At 58.0% G+C, this 15,292-nt stretch overlaps 4 protein-coding genes across 4 annotated transcripts; 1 reads left to right on the forward strand and 3 right to left on the reverse strand.

Moving 5' to 3' along the window:
* Positions 1-100: 100 nt before the first annotated feature.
* Positions 101-2,731, reverse strand: TRAVEDRAFT_30792 (uncharacterized protein). Its single transcript, XM_008043587.1, has 13 exons — positions 2,214-2,731; positions 2,076-2,164; positions 1,959-2,019; positions 1,842-1,904; positions 1,542-1,787; positions 1,468-1,485; positions 1,318-1,413; positions 908-1,260; positions 768-852; positions 673-718; positions 441-606; positions 363-383; positions 101-300 (listed from the first exon to the last, which is right to left on the reverse strand). Exons 1-13 carry the CDS (start codon positions 2,374-2,376, stop codon positions 274-276), a joined length of 1,434 nt encoding a protein of 477 aa, XP_008041778.1. The 5' UTR covers positions 2,377-2,731; the 3' UTR covers positions 101-273.
* Positions 2,732-4,381: 1,650 nt separating this feature from the next.
* TRAVEDRAFT_30793 (uncharacterized protein) lies at positions 4,382-5,462 on the reverse strand. Its single transcript, XM_008043588.1, has one exon. It carries the CDS (start codon positions 5,450-5,452, stop codon positions 4,718-4,720), a length of 735 nt encoding a protein of 244 aa, XP_008041779.1. The 5' UTR covers positions 5,453-5,462; the 3' UTR covers positions 4,382-4,717.
* Positions 5,463-9,471: 4,009 nt separating this feature from the next.
* Positions 9,472-10,320, forward strand: TRAVEDRAFT_50874 (uncharacterized protein; the record flags this gene model as incomplete). The annotated part of the gene is made up of 1 exon (XM_008043733.1): positions 9,472-10,320. One exon carries the CDS (start codon positions 9,472-9,474, stop codon positions 10,318-10,320), a length of 849 nt encoding a protein of 282 aa, XP_008041924.1.
* Positions 10,321-11,820: 1,500 nt separating this feature from the next.
* TRAVEDRAFT_50875 (uncharacterized protein) lies at positions 11,821-12,364 on the reverse strand (the record flags this gene model as incomplete). Its single annotated transcript, XM_008043734.1, has 2 exons — positions 11,821-11,902; positions 11,961-12,364. 2 exons carry the CDS (start codon positions 12,362-12,364, stop codon positions 11,821-11,823), a joined length of 486 nt encoding a protein of 161 aa, XP_008041925.1.
* Between the last annotated feature and the right edge of the window lie 2,928 nt (positions 12,365-15,292).

Raw genomic sequence — 15,292 nt, forward strand, 5'->3', positions numbered from 1 at the left:
GACAAGATTCCAGTAGGAGAGGACAGTCGCTTAGACGGTGGTTACTAGTGCCAGTGCAAGCTGTGTGTACAAATGAATATATTGGACAACCCGCACGGGGTGGAGAGCAAGGATAGATGGTGCAGGAAGAGCAGAGATTAGACGAGGTTGAGGTATGGCGATGTAGTGTTGGGTGATGAGCGAGCGATGAGATGATGCAGTGCGGTCCAAGAGGCGAGTGAGGCGGTGGTGATGTGCGAGGTTGATAGTGTTGGGGCAGTAATAAGTTAAGGATCATGGGTTGAATGGTTCTTGGAGCGTCTGCCACCAGAAATGCGTTGATCAGCGGCTGTCTTATTGAGCAAGAGAGAGGGGGGACACACCAAGGTTCTCAAGCTGCCAATCTGAAAATTCAAGGGACGTCAGCTATCGCCCACGAAGAGCGGGATGTGAGTACTGACCTGGGGCTCAGTGAAGTTCTCAAGCTCCAGCATAGTCTCCAGTTCATCATATACAGTATCCTGCGCGCCAGGATCGCCGGCTTGTCCCTTCGAACGCTGCTTCCAGCTGTCCCTGCGCTTCTTGCTCCATGTATGAAGTTTGCGGGAATGGTCATGCAGCTGGTATCTACGACATTGAAAATGCGAGTCAGCGGCTGTCGAAATCGCAGACAAGAGCGGAAATGAGGCGCACGTTAAAGACTGGATGAGCTGTCCGAGGGGCTGGTGAGGCTGGAGTTCTAGGGGCAGTCAGCACAGGGATATGAACAGCGGTTAAAGAAAGCTTACTGAGCATCTCGATGAGGGAGTGCGTGAACGAGTGCTTCTTGGAGTCCCAGGTCATCTGAGAATCCCCGCAGGCTGAGATGGAGACCTGTGATCACAAACGGTTAGAACGAGAGTGCTCGCAGGTGTAACACTACACGCACAACGTTCGGTCCTTGTGGCTTCGGTTCCGACGGCTTCTGCGACTTGTCACACCAGCCGTTGCATACCCGCATGTCCGTGGGCGACGAGCAGATAGGTGCATCGTAGTCTTCGTTAACGGTACCGATACCCCGCTCCAAATCGTCCAAAGAGAGCTTGCTTTCGCAACCATCGAGCAGCTGAGAGAGCATCGAACTCGGCCGGCGCTGCACGGATTTGGGATGGGTGCGAATCGAGAATTGCCGAGCCTTGCCGTCGTCGGTGTCGAAGATCCCGACCGACGTGTTCATCACGAGGACCTCGTCTTGGCTGACTCGCTTGCGTTGGTATATGCGCACACTAGACGTGGAAGTCTCTGTGATCATGGGTGAGGTGATGTTGAGGGGTTGAAGTTTTCAAGCATCATACGCACTGCGACTGAGTGGACTGAGCGGACTCTGCTGCCTTCCCGCTCCGGACGACGACGGAAGCTTCTTCGTGATAACCTTCACTCCCGCTTGGCTCATACCTAAAATCGCTTCATTAAACTGCTACACTGATCTAAACCGCGGCGTGGACTTACGATAACCGTTCTTACGACCTATCCAATCGTAGTTCAGCTCATGCGAAGACGAGATCGCGAAGTTATCCACTTACGAACTTGCCTCCACATGGTCCTCTGGTTGCGGAAGCCGGGGCTGCTCCACGGAAAGTAGACGTTGTTGCACAGATAGTGATCGAGATCAAGCAACGTTCCAGAATGGCACGAGTCGAAGATCGCGGTGAGATTCGCGTCGTTGGGGAGTGTATCGACGAGCAACTTGCGGAGCTTGTTGTCGAGGATCATCCGCTTCTTCATCGCCGCCTCTTCCGGATACTGCCAGTGATCGACGGGGACGAGATCTATGAAGGCCACCTGTCAGTCCACACAGAACTTCGAAGGTTAACGTTGCTTACATTCATCCATCCCGTCGTCTTCCTCCGTGTTTGGGCTTTCGACCTGACCCGAGTGCCCGGAATCTGTGGGCGCGAGTTCAATACGTTCCCCGATTAGGCGAACAATGGCAAACATACAATAGAACATGAAGCTATCGCCCGATCGGGCACCGTACACCAACTTGCGTATCTCGCGAAGCTACAGAAACAGGGGCCATCAGGTACAATCAGAACATGAGGATGGGGTGGACCTACAATGTTGTCCCTTGTGGGCGCGTAGCGGATGTCCACTCCCTCTTCGTCCAGAAGCATGACAATGTTCTCCCGCCGGTACCCATATTTCGCTGCCATCGCTCAGTAGCTGCAACACAGACCGCGCAAAGCACGACATACCTATCAGAAGATCCGCGAACTCCTTCGTATCATCCCGAGCATGGCATAGCGGCTGGTACTCCGGATGGGGAGGTGCGTTGGTGTAGTTTATGCCGATCAAGAGAGCCTTCTTCACAGGTCCGTCCACGCGAGACGACGTGCGGCGCGCGGGTCCGATCTTCATCCCGCCGAAGTCAAGAGGTCTGCGGAAGGTACGCGAGGATCACGAGTAGATCGCGGGACGGGGGAAGCAATCAAGGGCAGCTAAACATCCGGACAAACGAGCACTGAGCTACTTGAAGGGGGTCGCACTGCAAGCGACGGCGTCCAGGAGCAGTGCAGGAGTGCGGAGATGCAGCAGAGGCGGGGACGGACGACAGGCAGCACAGACGAGGGCAGGATACGTATACGCACTGGCCGCGCCGGTGGAAAGAGATCGGGGAAGGAGTGGACCGCCTCCGCGATTCCAGAATGACTGGCACAGCAAGGACCTGGCGAGTAAGTTGGTCGTCGTGGGGGGAAGGGAACGACGAGGCGGTCCACTGCCAGGTCCAGCGTCGAGCATCGAGGCGGGCGTCCATCAGTCAATGTGCAGCCGGCCCCGCGCCACCAGCTGGACGGCCCTCTTGGGCGTCTCTGCTCCTTTCCACGCTCCCCAACCACTCAAACGGCGCGATGGTGCATTCTCAACCTGTCTGTCCGAATGAACACATACTGCTCATGTTGCGTCGCCGAACCATGCCGCAGAAGACCCGCAGGGGACGCCCCGCAGAACGCGCGACATGTTTCATCTGTCAAGTACGCCCTACAAGTCGACGGCGACTTGCCACCGACTCCTACCACCCACTCACCCGTTTCCCTCAGGACATTTTCAGCTACAATGCAGAACCGCGCATACAGTACCACTTCCTATCTATGTTGCGCGACCCCGCACCGGAGTGCCTGCGGATCGGAAAACCATCGCCCGAGCCCGATGCGCACAACGGCCCTGTGTGGCAACCTAGGACAGAAGTGGAGTCGCGCCCGGGATGCCGTCCTCGCGATCCTGCGTGCGGTACGTGCGACGCGCCATGCTGCGCCTGCTGACCACAGCAACGAGGATTGCGGACACCGGAGGACCCCTACGCGTTCCGCGCGCATGCTGGCTCCGCATCCCGGGTGCCGCCGAAATGAGCACCGCTGTGTAGCGTGTCGTTCATGTGCCTGCGATGGCTATCGCGCGGTAGAAGACTATGTGTCTAACTCCTCGTGCCGCACACGCGCACAGTGGGGCTCTGCGCGGCACAGGGGGCGCGTTTCCCGGACCCTTGCGCACGCAGAAGCCACGGGACGCGGTAAATCCGCCTTCCTCGGTTTCATAGGACGCCGCGGTGCGCTGCCGCTCTGCATGGGTGCCATCGCCCTCGTGAGGTCCGAACGCACGACGTCATACACGTATAGTATTAGCCGCGCAGATCGTCGGTGTTCTATCGGCGACTGCTCTTCCATATCGTGCATCGCGCATCGTGGCTTTTGTCCTGTTTCATCTGCGTCCATCGTGCGTGGTGGTACATGGACAGGTGCCAAGTATCCCTGCCTCAGCCCCACGCGTTACGCCTGCGTTTGTGTCTAATACAACGCTCAACGCTCAGAATATTACTCCGGTCCGCATACCCGAATACACATATCTGGAGAACGCTGCCACAAGTCTGCGCGTGTACGTTATGTCTCCAGTCGGGGGAAGGCGCTAACGTCACGGACGGGCGGTGCCTGTCCCGCACCGCCCGAAGACCACATCCCCGCACCCGTCTCCCGAAAGAGGACGAATTCATGATCAACGCAAAGGCTGTCCGGTATCGGTGTATCGGTGTGCCTTGCGCGCGTACGTGCCTGGGTCAGTGGTGAGATCATAGACCACCTTCGCGAATACCGCCTCAACGCCTCCGACGGGCGTAGAATAGTGCCGTGGAACTCTGTGAGTCGAGCGGGAGCGCGAGGGAATTAATTCCGCTCGAGCGGAATATGTGCCGACAGTTCTTTGTGACTCTGCCCTCGGGAGCCCCTATCATGAGCATACGAGCTGGGACCGGTCTGCCCAAGTACCATGTGTAACCGTGAGCGGGCAGCGGGGCCCCGATCAGGAAGGTAGCGAGTCTTCGCTATCATTGACACGCCAACGGATGCTGCGAGTTGTTCATCGAAATGGGTGCTATTAATCAACTTCTGGTCGTCATAAACGCGGGAGGATATATACAACATAAGTAGCGGTGCTAAGGATAGGTCGTGACAATAATGATGCGAAGTGTACAGTGCTCGTGATATGCTTTATGGTCGTTAAGGGCGTCGAAGGCGTTGAAGGGGGTGGGGTATCGGGAGGATAATGGTACAGTTACAGTACACGTATGCGGGCAGTCCGAGGGTATGATGATGCGCTGCGAGGTCCATGCGGGGAGCGGGCGAAAGCGAGATGATAGCGACGGGGACGAGGGCGCCGGGCGGTATTAATCGGCGGTGGGAACACTGATGATGGTCGCGACGCGACGCGCTCATGGACGCGCGACGTGCAGCCGCCACACCGTGCCCGGCGCGAGCCCCTTCGCGGGGTTCCCCTCGGGGACAAGGGAGAGCCCCCGGAACATCCGCGCCTCGCAGAGGAAGTCGACGCGCTTCACGCCCTTCGCGCGCTCCTCCTGGCGCAGCTCCAGCGTCGGGAGGTATGCGCAGCGCGCGAAGCAGTTGTTGTGCACGCGCTGCTGGTGCCCGAGCTCGCAGGTGCCGAGCTCGGCGGCGGTGACCCCGAGGCGCAGCGTGCGGTAGAGCTTGTAGAGCACGTCGCCGACGGTGACGTACGGCGCGGACCACTGCGCGTCCTGCTTCGGGGTGACGGTGATGGACCACGGCAGGTGCTCGGAGATGATGGTGATGGACGCGACCTTCGGGGTCGTCGCGGGCTCCCGCACCAGGGTCTCGGACACTGCGCGCAGCGCGGTCGATGTCAGGACCCGCACCGACTCGACGGGCTGAGTGAGGTCCCAGGTCAGGGGCGCGCCGATGCCGGGCGCGCACGCGAGAACGGGGTGGATGTGCACCGTGGGGCCCGGGAGCGGCGACGCGGGGTAGTAGCGCGGCGACGAGGTGCCGTAGTGCTTTGGTGGTAATGGTGTTGACAAGAGGCTTGGGGGCGTCGACGGTCCCGGGGACGACGCGAGGGTGGCCTCGGAGAATGTGGAGGATGGCGTGGACGGGATGTCCGCGAAACGCACGCGGTGGTGTCCAGGCATTGTGTTAGCGGTACAGAAGAGTGGTGGTGGTGGTAGTGGTAAGAGTTGGTATGTGCAAGAGGTGGATGTGCGCGGGTGTTGTTCGGGGGGCGGGACCTGCTGTGAAGAAGACGTGACGATCGCCCTTTAAGTACGGGGCGGGGAGACGATCTGGGGGCGCAGGCGCAGCGGAAGCGGAGGATGGCTGATAGCACCGTGGTACCGCCCCGTCCTGGAGTCCGAGCTGTGCACCCGCCAACGATGGCACGGCCGTGCATTGGGACCAAGGAGCAGAGAAGGGACTCAGCGTGAGTCAGTGCCGAGGCAGAGCCGTCCGTACGACTCGCCCTGCGCATTTCGAATTCCGCCCTGCTTCTCAACCACAATCCAAGGACGCGCATGACCCCGCACCGGCCCAGCATGCGCATGCGACGATCCAGAGGGAGCGTTGTTGGCCAAGGCAGGAAAATGACCGCCCGATTAGGCACCTAATTTGCCGCGCGTGCTGTGCGATGGCCGATGCGATCTCCACCGCTTTGCCGCCGCCAGCGCTGGGTCCCCGACGCTCCCTCTCTCCCCGCCAAAAACATCGGAATTTGCTTTGATTTATGGGCTACTTGCCTAACTCGCTCGAACACGTCGTAGGTGGTCCTGATTCTTATCTGTCGGCCGGATCACAGGTGGGACCACAGAGCAGATTGCAGCAAGTGCCCGGTCGGTGCCCGCCGCATTACTTTCCTTTCTCTCTCTTCCTGAGAACGCAGAGGCCAATGCTGCGGCAGAATGCGCGGGACACGTCGCCAGGAAGATCAAACACACACGTTGCTGTTTGCTCGGCGCCGTGCGGATGAGAGCCCAACTATTGACGGTGCGCAGGCGACAGATGGAGCAGACGTGTGCTGCGAAAAACGCTCGTGTTGTCGCGGCGCACATTGGCGGGCTGCGCCCCCAGAAGCTCATCTTTGCTTCCGTGTACTGGAATCACTGTTTGCCATGATTATGATTCTAACAATTATGATTCTAACAAGTCTTCACCATAGCAATGTCAACAGATATAGAGTCCATCTAATCCACGCCCGCACGTCAACCACGCACAGCGATGCTGCAGTGGATGTGGTCTCCAACCGGTGCACTGGCACATGCACCGGCCCCGGCAGGCGCGCATACTTGCGCTTCTTTGTCGGGCGGCGGTGCCCACATGCAGATGAGAGCGCTTCTCTTCACTGAGCGGCAATATCCGGCGGTCCCCGTTCGACGTCGTGGCAAGCCATAACCTACTTCGGATCCTTGGGAACCGATGCTTCAACGCAAACGTCAAACCCGCATGGACCCAGACCTAAGTCAAGAATTGAGGTACTGAAGTTACTTCCCGGGGTAGACCGACATACCGTCCCTTCTCTGGATACCGTCAACTAAGCCGTCTTTGCATCCGAGCCCGTACTATGCACGTGAGCGGTGAACAAGGCCGGTAATGCGAGAGGTTCCCTTGATTCCAATTGACCATGGTTGATGACAGGTATACCCAAGGTGTAGCGTTCCCGCGTACTTCATATGGGGGGAGAGCGACTCCACCCCGTGGAAATTCTAGAAGGAAAAGCGACCAATAGATCTGGATATCCTCGTATTTGTGGCGTCCTGACGCTAACGCCCAACTCAAGAACAAAGTCCACCCAATCTCAGATGACCAACCACGCAGCTTGATTTCAACAGTTTGAGGGAGCATCCGAGGACGCCGGGAAGTATGCGGCTGCCTGCCCGCACAAATCGCATGCATCATCCGTCCTAGTCGATACGCTCGTAAGAATCTGCTGCGAGACGGTTACCAATTGGGCAGCCTGGTGTCGGACACTCGTCCGCAGTCCGCTTTCGCCGGCACTCAGTCTGAGCGGTCGTACCACGTAGATGCAGCAGCAGCACCTTATTGAATTATGGAAGCTGCGGCTCCCCCGGGCGAAGGTGGACTGCGCGAGTCCGTGGCGTCGGCGAAGCACGTGGTAGCTGGAAGTTGAACCAGACAGGCGCCCTGCCGTTCATCTCGCAGGTTCCCTATCGACTACCACTATCACCATCCATGGACCACCCGCGGCCCTGACGCAACTGCTAGGCTTTTTCTACGTATCTGGAGCTCGGAAGTCCACTATGCAGAACAAGGAACATGGAATCTTCGTCGGAAATACTCGGACGGCGCGCATTCTTGTCAAGTACACGTCCACACGGTCATCTTGTACTCGTATGCCACGTTTCTGGAGTCTATCTGTACTTGAAGACCTGTGGTTCTCAAAGTAGGCGGCATGCGGATGATGCTGCCCTCCTCGATGTGCTTGCTACGGCAAGACCTTTGCCAGCCGTCGGGCGCCTTGGCTTGAAGTTCTGGTCCACACTACAGGTCCCGAAGAGGTCGTTCGTCGACCTGCTATAACCGCCTCCATCACATTGCGATGGAGCGATCTCACTCGTACACCTCAGCTTGTTGATAATCGCCGTGCGCACCGGCTGGCATGGTGCAAGGTGTTCCCTGATACGCCATCTACTGGATGGCATCTGGAGGGTCCCATCTGAAAGATCAAGGATGTGTGCGGTCGCGCTTCTAGCTCTGGCAACGTGTACAACCATGCGCAATGTGCGGGTGTCATGGAGCGCTGTTCGGTAACACAGCTATGACGTGGCGATAGTCCGAGGTGCGTGGTGATAAACCTAGCCATCCATGTGAACGCCCGTGGTCCGCGCATTTTGACCAAGGCCTGGCATACAGGCTTCCGCACAGGTCTGGACCTGTTCACGCACGAAACTAGCGACTTAGTTCATTATGACGTGCGACTACGAAGTATCCCAGCCTACGCCACTTCCACGCACGAAGGACATCGCCGAGCACAGGCCGCTACGCTATACCTCTGAACAGTTCGCCATTCCTAACCCTGACCGCTTCTTTAATGTGGTACAAGGTTCGTCGGGGAGTGCAGCGCCGGTCCCTAGAAGGCCCAGCAGACCCTGCACGAGGCCTGGGATCCCACAGGCGGGAAGCAATCTGGGCCTTTGAAGGTTTACAACGGCACGGTCCTCGGCGCTCAGCACCCCGACGAGTAGCAAACGCCGGCGGGGCTCCTGCGGAGGCCGCCCCACCGTCGTCTTCTTCCCTCTTCTTCCCCGCCACCGTCCTGATGGACCACATACGAAGGCGTTCATCTCTATCGTGCCTATCTGAAGCAACTCTCGCCACACCCCCGCACAGCCGTTTGCAGACGATCTCTACGGATCTCGCGCCGGTTGGCTCTATATAGCGCGGTTTTCAGCGCTGCGTCCTCCATGGCGGTACGACAACGCCGCCGCTCTCGCACGATGTGGCGGCCCATAACGTCAACCAAGGACTTCTGGCGTTCGCGTTCAGTAGGTGAGTTATACTTAGTCGATGGGAAGGCGGGCTCTCATCCTCCGTTACGTCGGCAGCTGTGTTCACTTGGGACGCCCATGCAGACGCAAGGGAAGCTCAATGTGCGTGCTATGAGGAGCACCGCGCCCCTCGGCGCCGACGCATGCGGGCATTCCAGCAGGAGGCCGTCCAAGAGAGAGGATGAAGCACCCAAATGCGATTTGGAGTGGGCATGTGAGTTGTCTGTCAATGTCGTGTCTTCACCGGTTGTGGACCTCCGCTGCGCAGCCCTATGCTTCCCGCGCGCATGGCCGCTGCGTTCGCGGGCTGTCTATCGCACAGCTCAAAACAAGCTTTATCCCGGCGCGTACCAGCCCAGGGGGGCGGAGATCCTGTTCAGGTACGAATCTGAAAGAAAGTTCGGTCATGTGCCTCCGACTGCTACAGCCTTTCTCTCAAAGCAGCGGTGAGACGCCCGAAAGGCAGTGGTAAATGTACTTCTGTGGCCCAACGTCATTGAGACTTGTGTGGTTCGCGGTGATAATGCGTTCTAGGACAGGATGGCTTCGCGTCGCGCCCCAGCAGGATCGTCGGGGGACACGAACACCGTGCGTGAAGTGGACCGCCTCAAAAGGCCGTCGAGCGACGGTGGGTCCCTCCTCAACCGCCCGCCATGTACCCATACTACTTCTCCTACGTCGCGCCCCAACCACTGTTCTACGTCTGGTACCCCTCGGTGGCGCCATCCCCGGCCTGGTCGTTCTCCTCCCAAGGCTCCTTGCCTACGCCGATAATACATCCAGTCCCCCTCTCAGGCTCTCCTTCCAGCACACTCGTTGACATCGGCGAACGGGCCCGGTCTCCCCCGCCGAAACCTAAACCCAAAACGCCAGCCGCGGAGCCTACCCCCGCGCCTCGCTGGCCCCCACGCGTCGATCCTCTCATCTTGCACGCGCGCCCCGCGGCCGACCCATCTCGCCTGAATTGGGATCTCTACCACCATCCCTACACTCTGGAGTTCACTGACGAGCACCACATGCCATCCACGCCCCTCTCCTGGGAAGACTTCGCGGCGCATCCCGCTGTATGCGCGGGGCTGCGGGACGGCGGCTACCCCCTACATTCGCTCACCCTCGTCTTCCGCTTCCTGCCGCTGCAGATCGAGATCAAGCCCGGGGCGCACCCACCTCCCAAAGGCGTACCCCCAGAGGAGCACGACTACGTGTCCGTCGCGGACCTCCTCATCGGGCTGTACGAGGGATTGCGCGCCCCAGTCGATCCGGGGCTGTACGCGCGTATGCCGGGGCCCCAGCAGGCGACGCTGTGGCGTGCGGCGGCGCGGCGGGTGAAGGCGCTCGCGGGGGTTCAGCACGGGCCGCTGCCGCAATTCACGCTGAGGCAGATCGACTTCCTTCGCCAGCGGCGGCGCTTTGTGGGCATTCGGATCGCGGAGAGGGAGGAGGTTCCGAGGGGCAAGCGGTACGGGGAGGTGTTCGTCGTCGAAGTCGATGTTAGCGGGTGAATTTTCGCTGCCGTCGTCTCGCAGTCGGACGCGGGTGCTTCATGGGCGTATGAGGGGAGGGAGAGGGAAATGGAGGGGTTGAAGAGGCGCGAAACGTTTAGCTGTTTTTAAGGGCGGAGGAGGCAGCGAAGTCATACGGTCCAAGTCTGTGCTAGTATCCGGATATCCAGATACCCCTACTATACGGATACGCAATATGTCGCTCGTTTCAGAGAATTAATTGGCTTCATCTCATCTGGACAAAGTTGAAGCTTGAAGTTCATCGACGTTCATCGATCGTTCATCGTTGACGATCCGAGTGTCGATCGCGGCCCACAGGTGTGGCATAAAACTGGACTTCAACTTTCGTTACTCCATACGCCTCTGAAAAATCTCTCCAGCTTTGGTGGTGTATACACAGGAGCTGCGAAGTATAAATATAACGAAGCTGCATTTTTGCGGGCGTGTCGACTGCGAATCGCCGCGTTGTCATTTGTTTGAATGTCGGCGAAGCACGTGGCGGCGACTTACGCAGATCGGCCAAGCGCCGCCCTGCGGGTGCAGTAGCCTCCATCTCCACAGCCACGACTATCTGGGCCACCTGTGGCTCTGGGACCACAACTCTGCTTCCTGCGTCTCCGGAGCTTGGGAATGTACGTTATCATGCAATGCAACCAGGGTCACGGAATTCGTCTGAGGAATACTCGGGTGTCCACATCGCCACAGCATCTTGTACTCGCCCGCCACGTTCCTGGAGCCTATTACGCCTCTTACCGCACGTCAAGACCGAGCGCGTGTCTTGCTGCGCTCCTCAATCTGCTTGCTGTGGCTGTCACTTCCTTGGGCCATCATGCCCGCTCGGCGCCGCTCCCGGGCGCCACTACAGGTGTCGGAAATCGACCTGTTATAGCCAGTGTCGTTTCCACCCCTTTGCGATGGAACGATCTGTCTCTAATACTTATGTTTGATCCATGATTGGTTAGTAAGGCTATCACGCTACGTTTCCACCGGCATTGCACAGGAGGCTCTGCGTCGCGCGATTTACTGGATGGCATCCGAGATATCAAGAACATGTGCCTTTGCGCGGCTGAGGATCTGTCAGACGTTGGGTACGTGAGGCGCACAGGACTACATTGCATCTCAGGTCGACGTCGAAGTATAGCAATACCACAATTGCGGGCTGGACGTTACGGTCCCCTCCGATGAGGCATTGGTGATGACGATGTTGCTTTCTAGTAAAGGTATGTACTCGAACGACATTCGTCTGACCACTCAAATCCCCTTTTCGTGTGCAAAGGATGCCATGTATAGGTCCCCCGCGTCCTGAGGTTCCATCCCTAAGACTTCCTCGTCCACATCACCCTGGCGGGCCCAACACGTTCCCAGGCTCTCCGTGACATCCTGAATGCGTGGAGCCCCGAGCGACGCGGCCTCAAATCAACCTCGTCGTACGGATGATTAATGGCAACGCCTTTGCGTGGGTCCTTGAGTTGTGAGGGCTCGACGAACGAGATGTGATGGTTATACGGCAGGGTTGCGTTGCTCGAGGAGGCCGACAGCCTCCGAGTCCTGGGCGGGTTGATGCGCTGCCCCTTTGCACTCGCTATGAATTTCATCAGCGATCGCGCGTCCGTCTGAGCAGACTAACTATATCAACATACCAAGATCCTCGTGCGGCGCCGCAAGGTTCCGGAGACGGAACACGGCCTACCGTCCTCCGAGCAGACTTGGATTGCCTGTACATGGCGTATGCGACGGCGCCGACGAGGAGGATATTGAGAATCATCAATGCGAATGTCGCGTACACAAAGGGGGTCGGCGCGGAACCGGAACAAGCGTCGGAGGCCCCCTGCAGTGCGTCCATGGAGGAGGACAGCACTTCCGAGAAGGCCTCGGTGGGTATGGCTGCGGCGGGTTCTTTCATGGGCATGGGTTCGGTAGGTTCGTGCGCCGCGGGGGGGTGGTACATGTCTAGGGCCTTCGTAGGGGATAGCCTAGGAATGGTCTCGAGCGCCTCGGGGGGTGACTCTGGCTCGTGTGCGGGGAGCTTGGTCGGTGGTGGCATCGTGAAGCTGAATAGAGGGGCTAGCTTGCTCAACGGCATCCTAGAACTCCCCTCCTTGTCTTTATTGAGCCGCGATTCAGCGCGAAATCTCACGTAGGCTGTTCATCCGAGGACATGCCCGCTGCATCATTACTTGGAGACGATTCTTATGATGTGTCTGCCTTCGATTGCCTGGACATTGGCAAATTTCGAGGCTGCGATCTCCATTGCAGTGCGGGATGGCGGCCCTTTGTATCTTCTGTGAACTATTATTAGTCTGGCATGGGATTCAGGAAGTCGAGCTCTTAACCTCTTCACAGGTTGTAGACTTCCGCTGCGCAGCCTCACGGCTTCGCGGGCGTTTGTTGCCGATTTTGCGGACGTTCTATTGCACAGCCAGTCGAAACAAGCTATAGTCCAGATGCATGACAGCATTTTTGTGTACATCTATGCGGGACGGCTGCCGCCCACTCCGCTTGCTCACACTGGTCTTCTGATTACTGCTGCTGCAGATCGAAACGAAGCTCGGCGCGTACTCACCTCAAAAGGGGGCGCTGCCAGAGGGCGCCAACTACGTGTCTGTCGCAGATCTTCTCATTAATCTGTACGACGACTTGCGCGCGCCGGTCTATCCGGGGTTGTACGTTCGCATGCCGGGTTCCCTATGGCCACGCTGTAGCGTTCGATGGCGTAGCGGGTGAGGACACTCGTGGAAGACCAACAAAAACCGTGGCCGTATCCCATGATGAAGCAGATCGATTTCCGCCGCTGGCGGCGTCACTTCCTTGGCATTCGGGTCGCTGAGCGTGAGGAGCTTCCGAAGGGCAAGCGGTTCGGGCAGGTGTTTGTAGTCGAAGTTGGTATCAGCAAATGAGTTCTCGCCGTTGTCATATCGTGGGGAGACGCCGATGCTGACATGGGTAGGGAAGAAGAGGGATCCCGGGAGGGACTGTCAAAAATAAGGCTTTTGCCGTACTTATAAGGGCGGGGCTGGCGAAGTCGTACTACTTAATAGAGTTCTGTGTGAGTATCAAGATATCCAGATGCCAGTGTGCCTACCATATAGGCACATATTATAGCCCTCTGAACGAACTAATTGGCCTTGATTCGTTTGAGCACTGCCTAGCCGCAAATGTTCTCGTTACCACCTGGTGGAGTCGTTAAACTCGTACTATAGGGATACTCACTGCGCTGCGAGGCAATTTCTGGTTTGGTAGCCTACTTGATCACTCACCAACCGCATCCCGTGTCCATCGATGCTTAATCTTGACTATACTAGCATCGGATGAGTTGGACCACGGAAGCTGCATCCAGTCATGTCGTCGGACGTGTCGACCGGTAAGTACATTGCAGGGCCCGCCGCCCGGGGCCGCCCAGCGGCTCAGCATGCGTGGGAAGTTAGGAGAATCAGACAAGCGCCCAGACGGGTGCGCTCCCAGCTGCCACTCCCAGGCTCTCGAGCTGACGACCCTCATGCCAATGGACTATCTGCTGCCCTGGAGTCAACGGCACCCCTGCTTTATTTGCGTCTCCGGAGCTTGGGAGTCCTCCCTGTAACGCTATGCGGTCCAGAAACACGGAACTTTCCACAAGAATACTCGGACGCCGTATGTCTTTATTTGCACGCCCACGTCCCCGACGTGTACTCATATGCCATACTCGGGAAATAGCCAGTCGTTGTTCCCGCCCATCTTGCTTCTGGTCGCTACTACAGGTCCAGGAGGTCGGTTCGCTATACTTGCCCTCTCGCCTTGCGATGGAGCAAGTTGTCTTCAAGGCCGCCATTCTGTCGGTGATTTCCTAAGATCACGATGCGTGTCAGCCGGCATCGTACACGGGCAGACGTTATACATAATCTACTCGGTGACGTCAGGAGGCTTCCATCCAAGATCTCAAGCATTTGTGCGGTTACTCCTTTACTAGCGTGTCCGATGTCGAATCCATGAGACGCGCACGATCGCTATGAACGGCGGATGTCGAGGCACAGCACTGCCCGGGTACTTGACGAACGTCTTGGGCTCCTACTGCGGGACAGCGATAGCGGGGTTGCTCGCCAAGGTATGGGGTCACCACGCGACATTCATCCAACCTTCCATAAACCTTTCGTGCTTACAAGTTACCACGTTCCCCAGGCTGCGTGTCATGACGCAGGGATCTCCGCGCCGGGCGTCTCCACTGCCAGTGACGATCATGGCCACATTACATCGGCAGGCCGTGCACGTTTCCATCTTCGTAGCACTCGGGACGTAGGAAGCCCCGAGTGGCTCGGGCTTCAATCAATCTTTGCGGTACTCATGATCAGCTTCTCTGTAGCATCAGGCTTACAAGCCATGCATCCCAGCAAGCCCCGGTTGAACATGGTTTGCAGCACCTCATTCAAACCACATGGAGGAACTAGGACCCTGCGGCCTTGATCTGGGCAGATTCTGAACGACATGGTATCACGCCACGACGAGTGGCAAATGCCGGGCTGGCGTGCCTTCGCGAAGACCCTCCCACCACCTTCCCCGACGCTGTTCTGATGAGCCGCGCAGATAGCTATCGTACCCATGCCACACGCCCGCAGCACCGCCGCATGCACTGCCGCATCGTTACTTGTGGATGATCTCGTTAGATCTATAAAACGGTTGGCTGTATATGGCGTGAATGCCAATGGTGCGCGCTTGGTTGCAGCGCCAGAACGGCCGCCCCTTTCGCACCTTATGGCCGGCTCTGTCACCGGCCAAGCGATCTAGCAGTCACGATAGACGAACTATACATAGTCGGTGGGGTAGTCCCACCGTCATCCTTCGTCGAATACGTTTTATGCTCACTTGAGATGCCCATGCAGACGCAAGAGAAGTTTGTTTCCAAACTACGGGGAGAGCGCGCCGCCCTACGCAGATGCAAGCGGCTATTCAGACACAGAATATCTGGGAGAGGGATCAGATCACCTGAATTCTGTGTTGG

Source organism: Trametes versicolor (genome assembly GCF_000271585.1).
Source record: "Trametes versicolor FP-101664 SS1 unplaced genomic scaffold TRAVEscaffold_10, whole genome shotgun sequence".
Lineage (NCBI taxonomy): Eukaryota > Fungi > Basidiomycota > Agaricomycetes > Polyporales > Polyporaceae > Trametes > Trametes versicolor.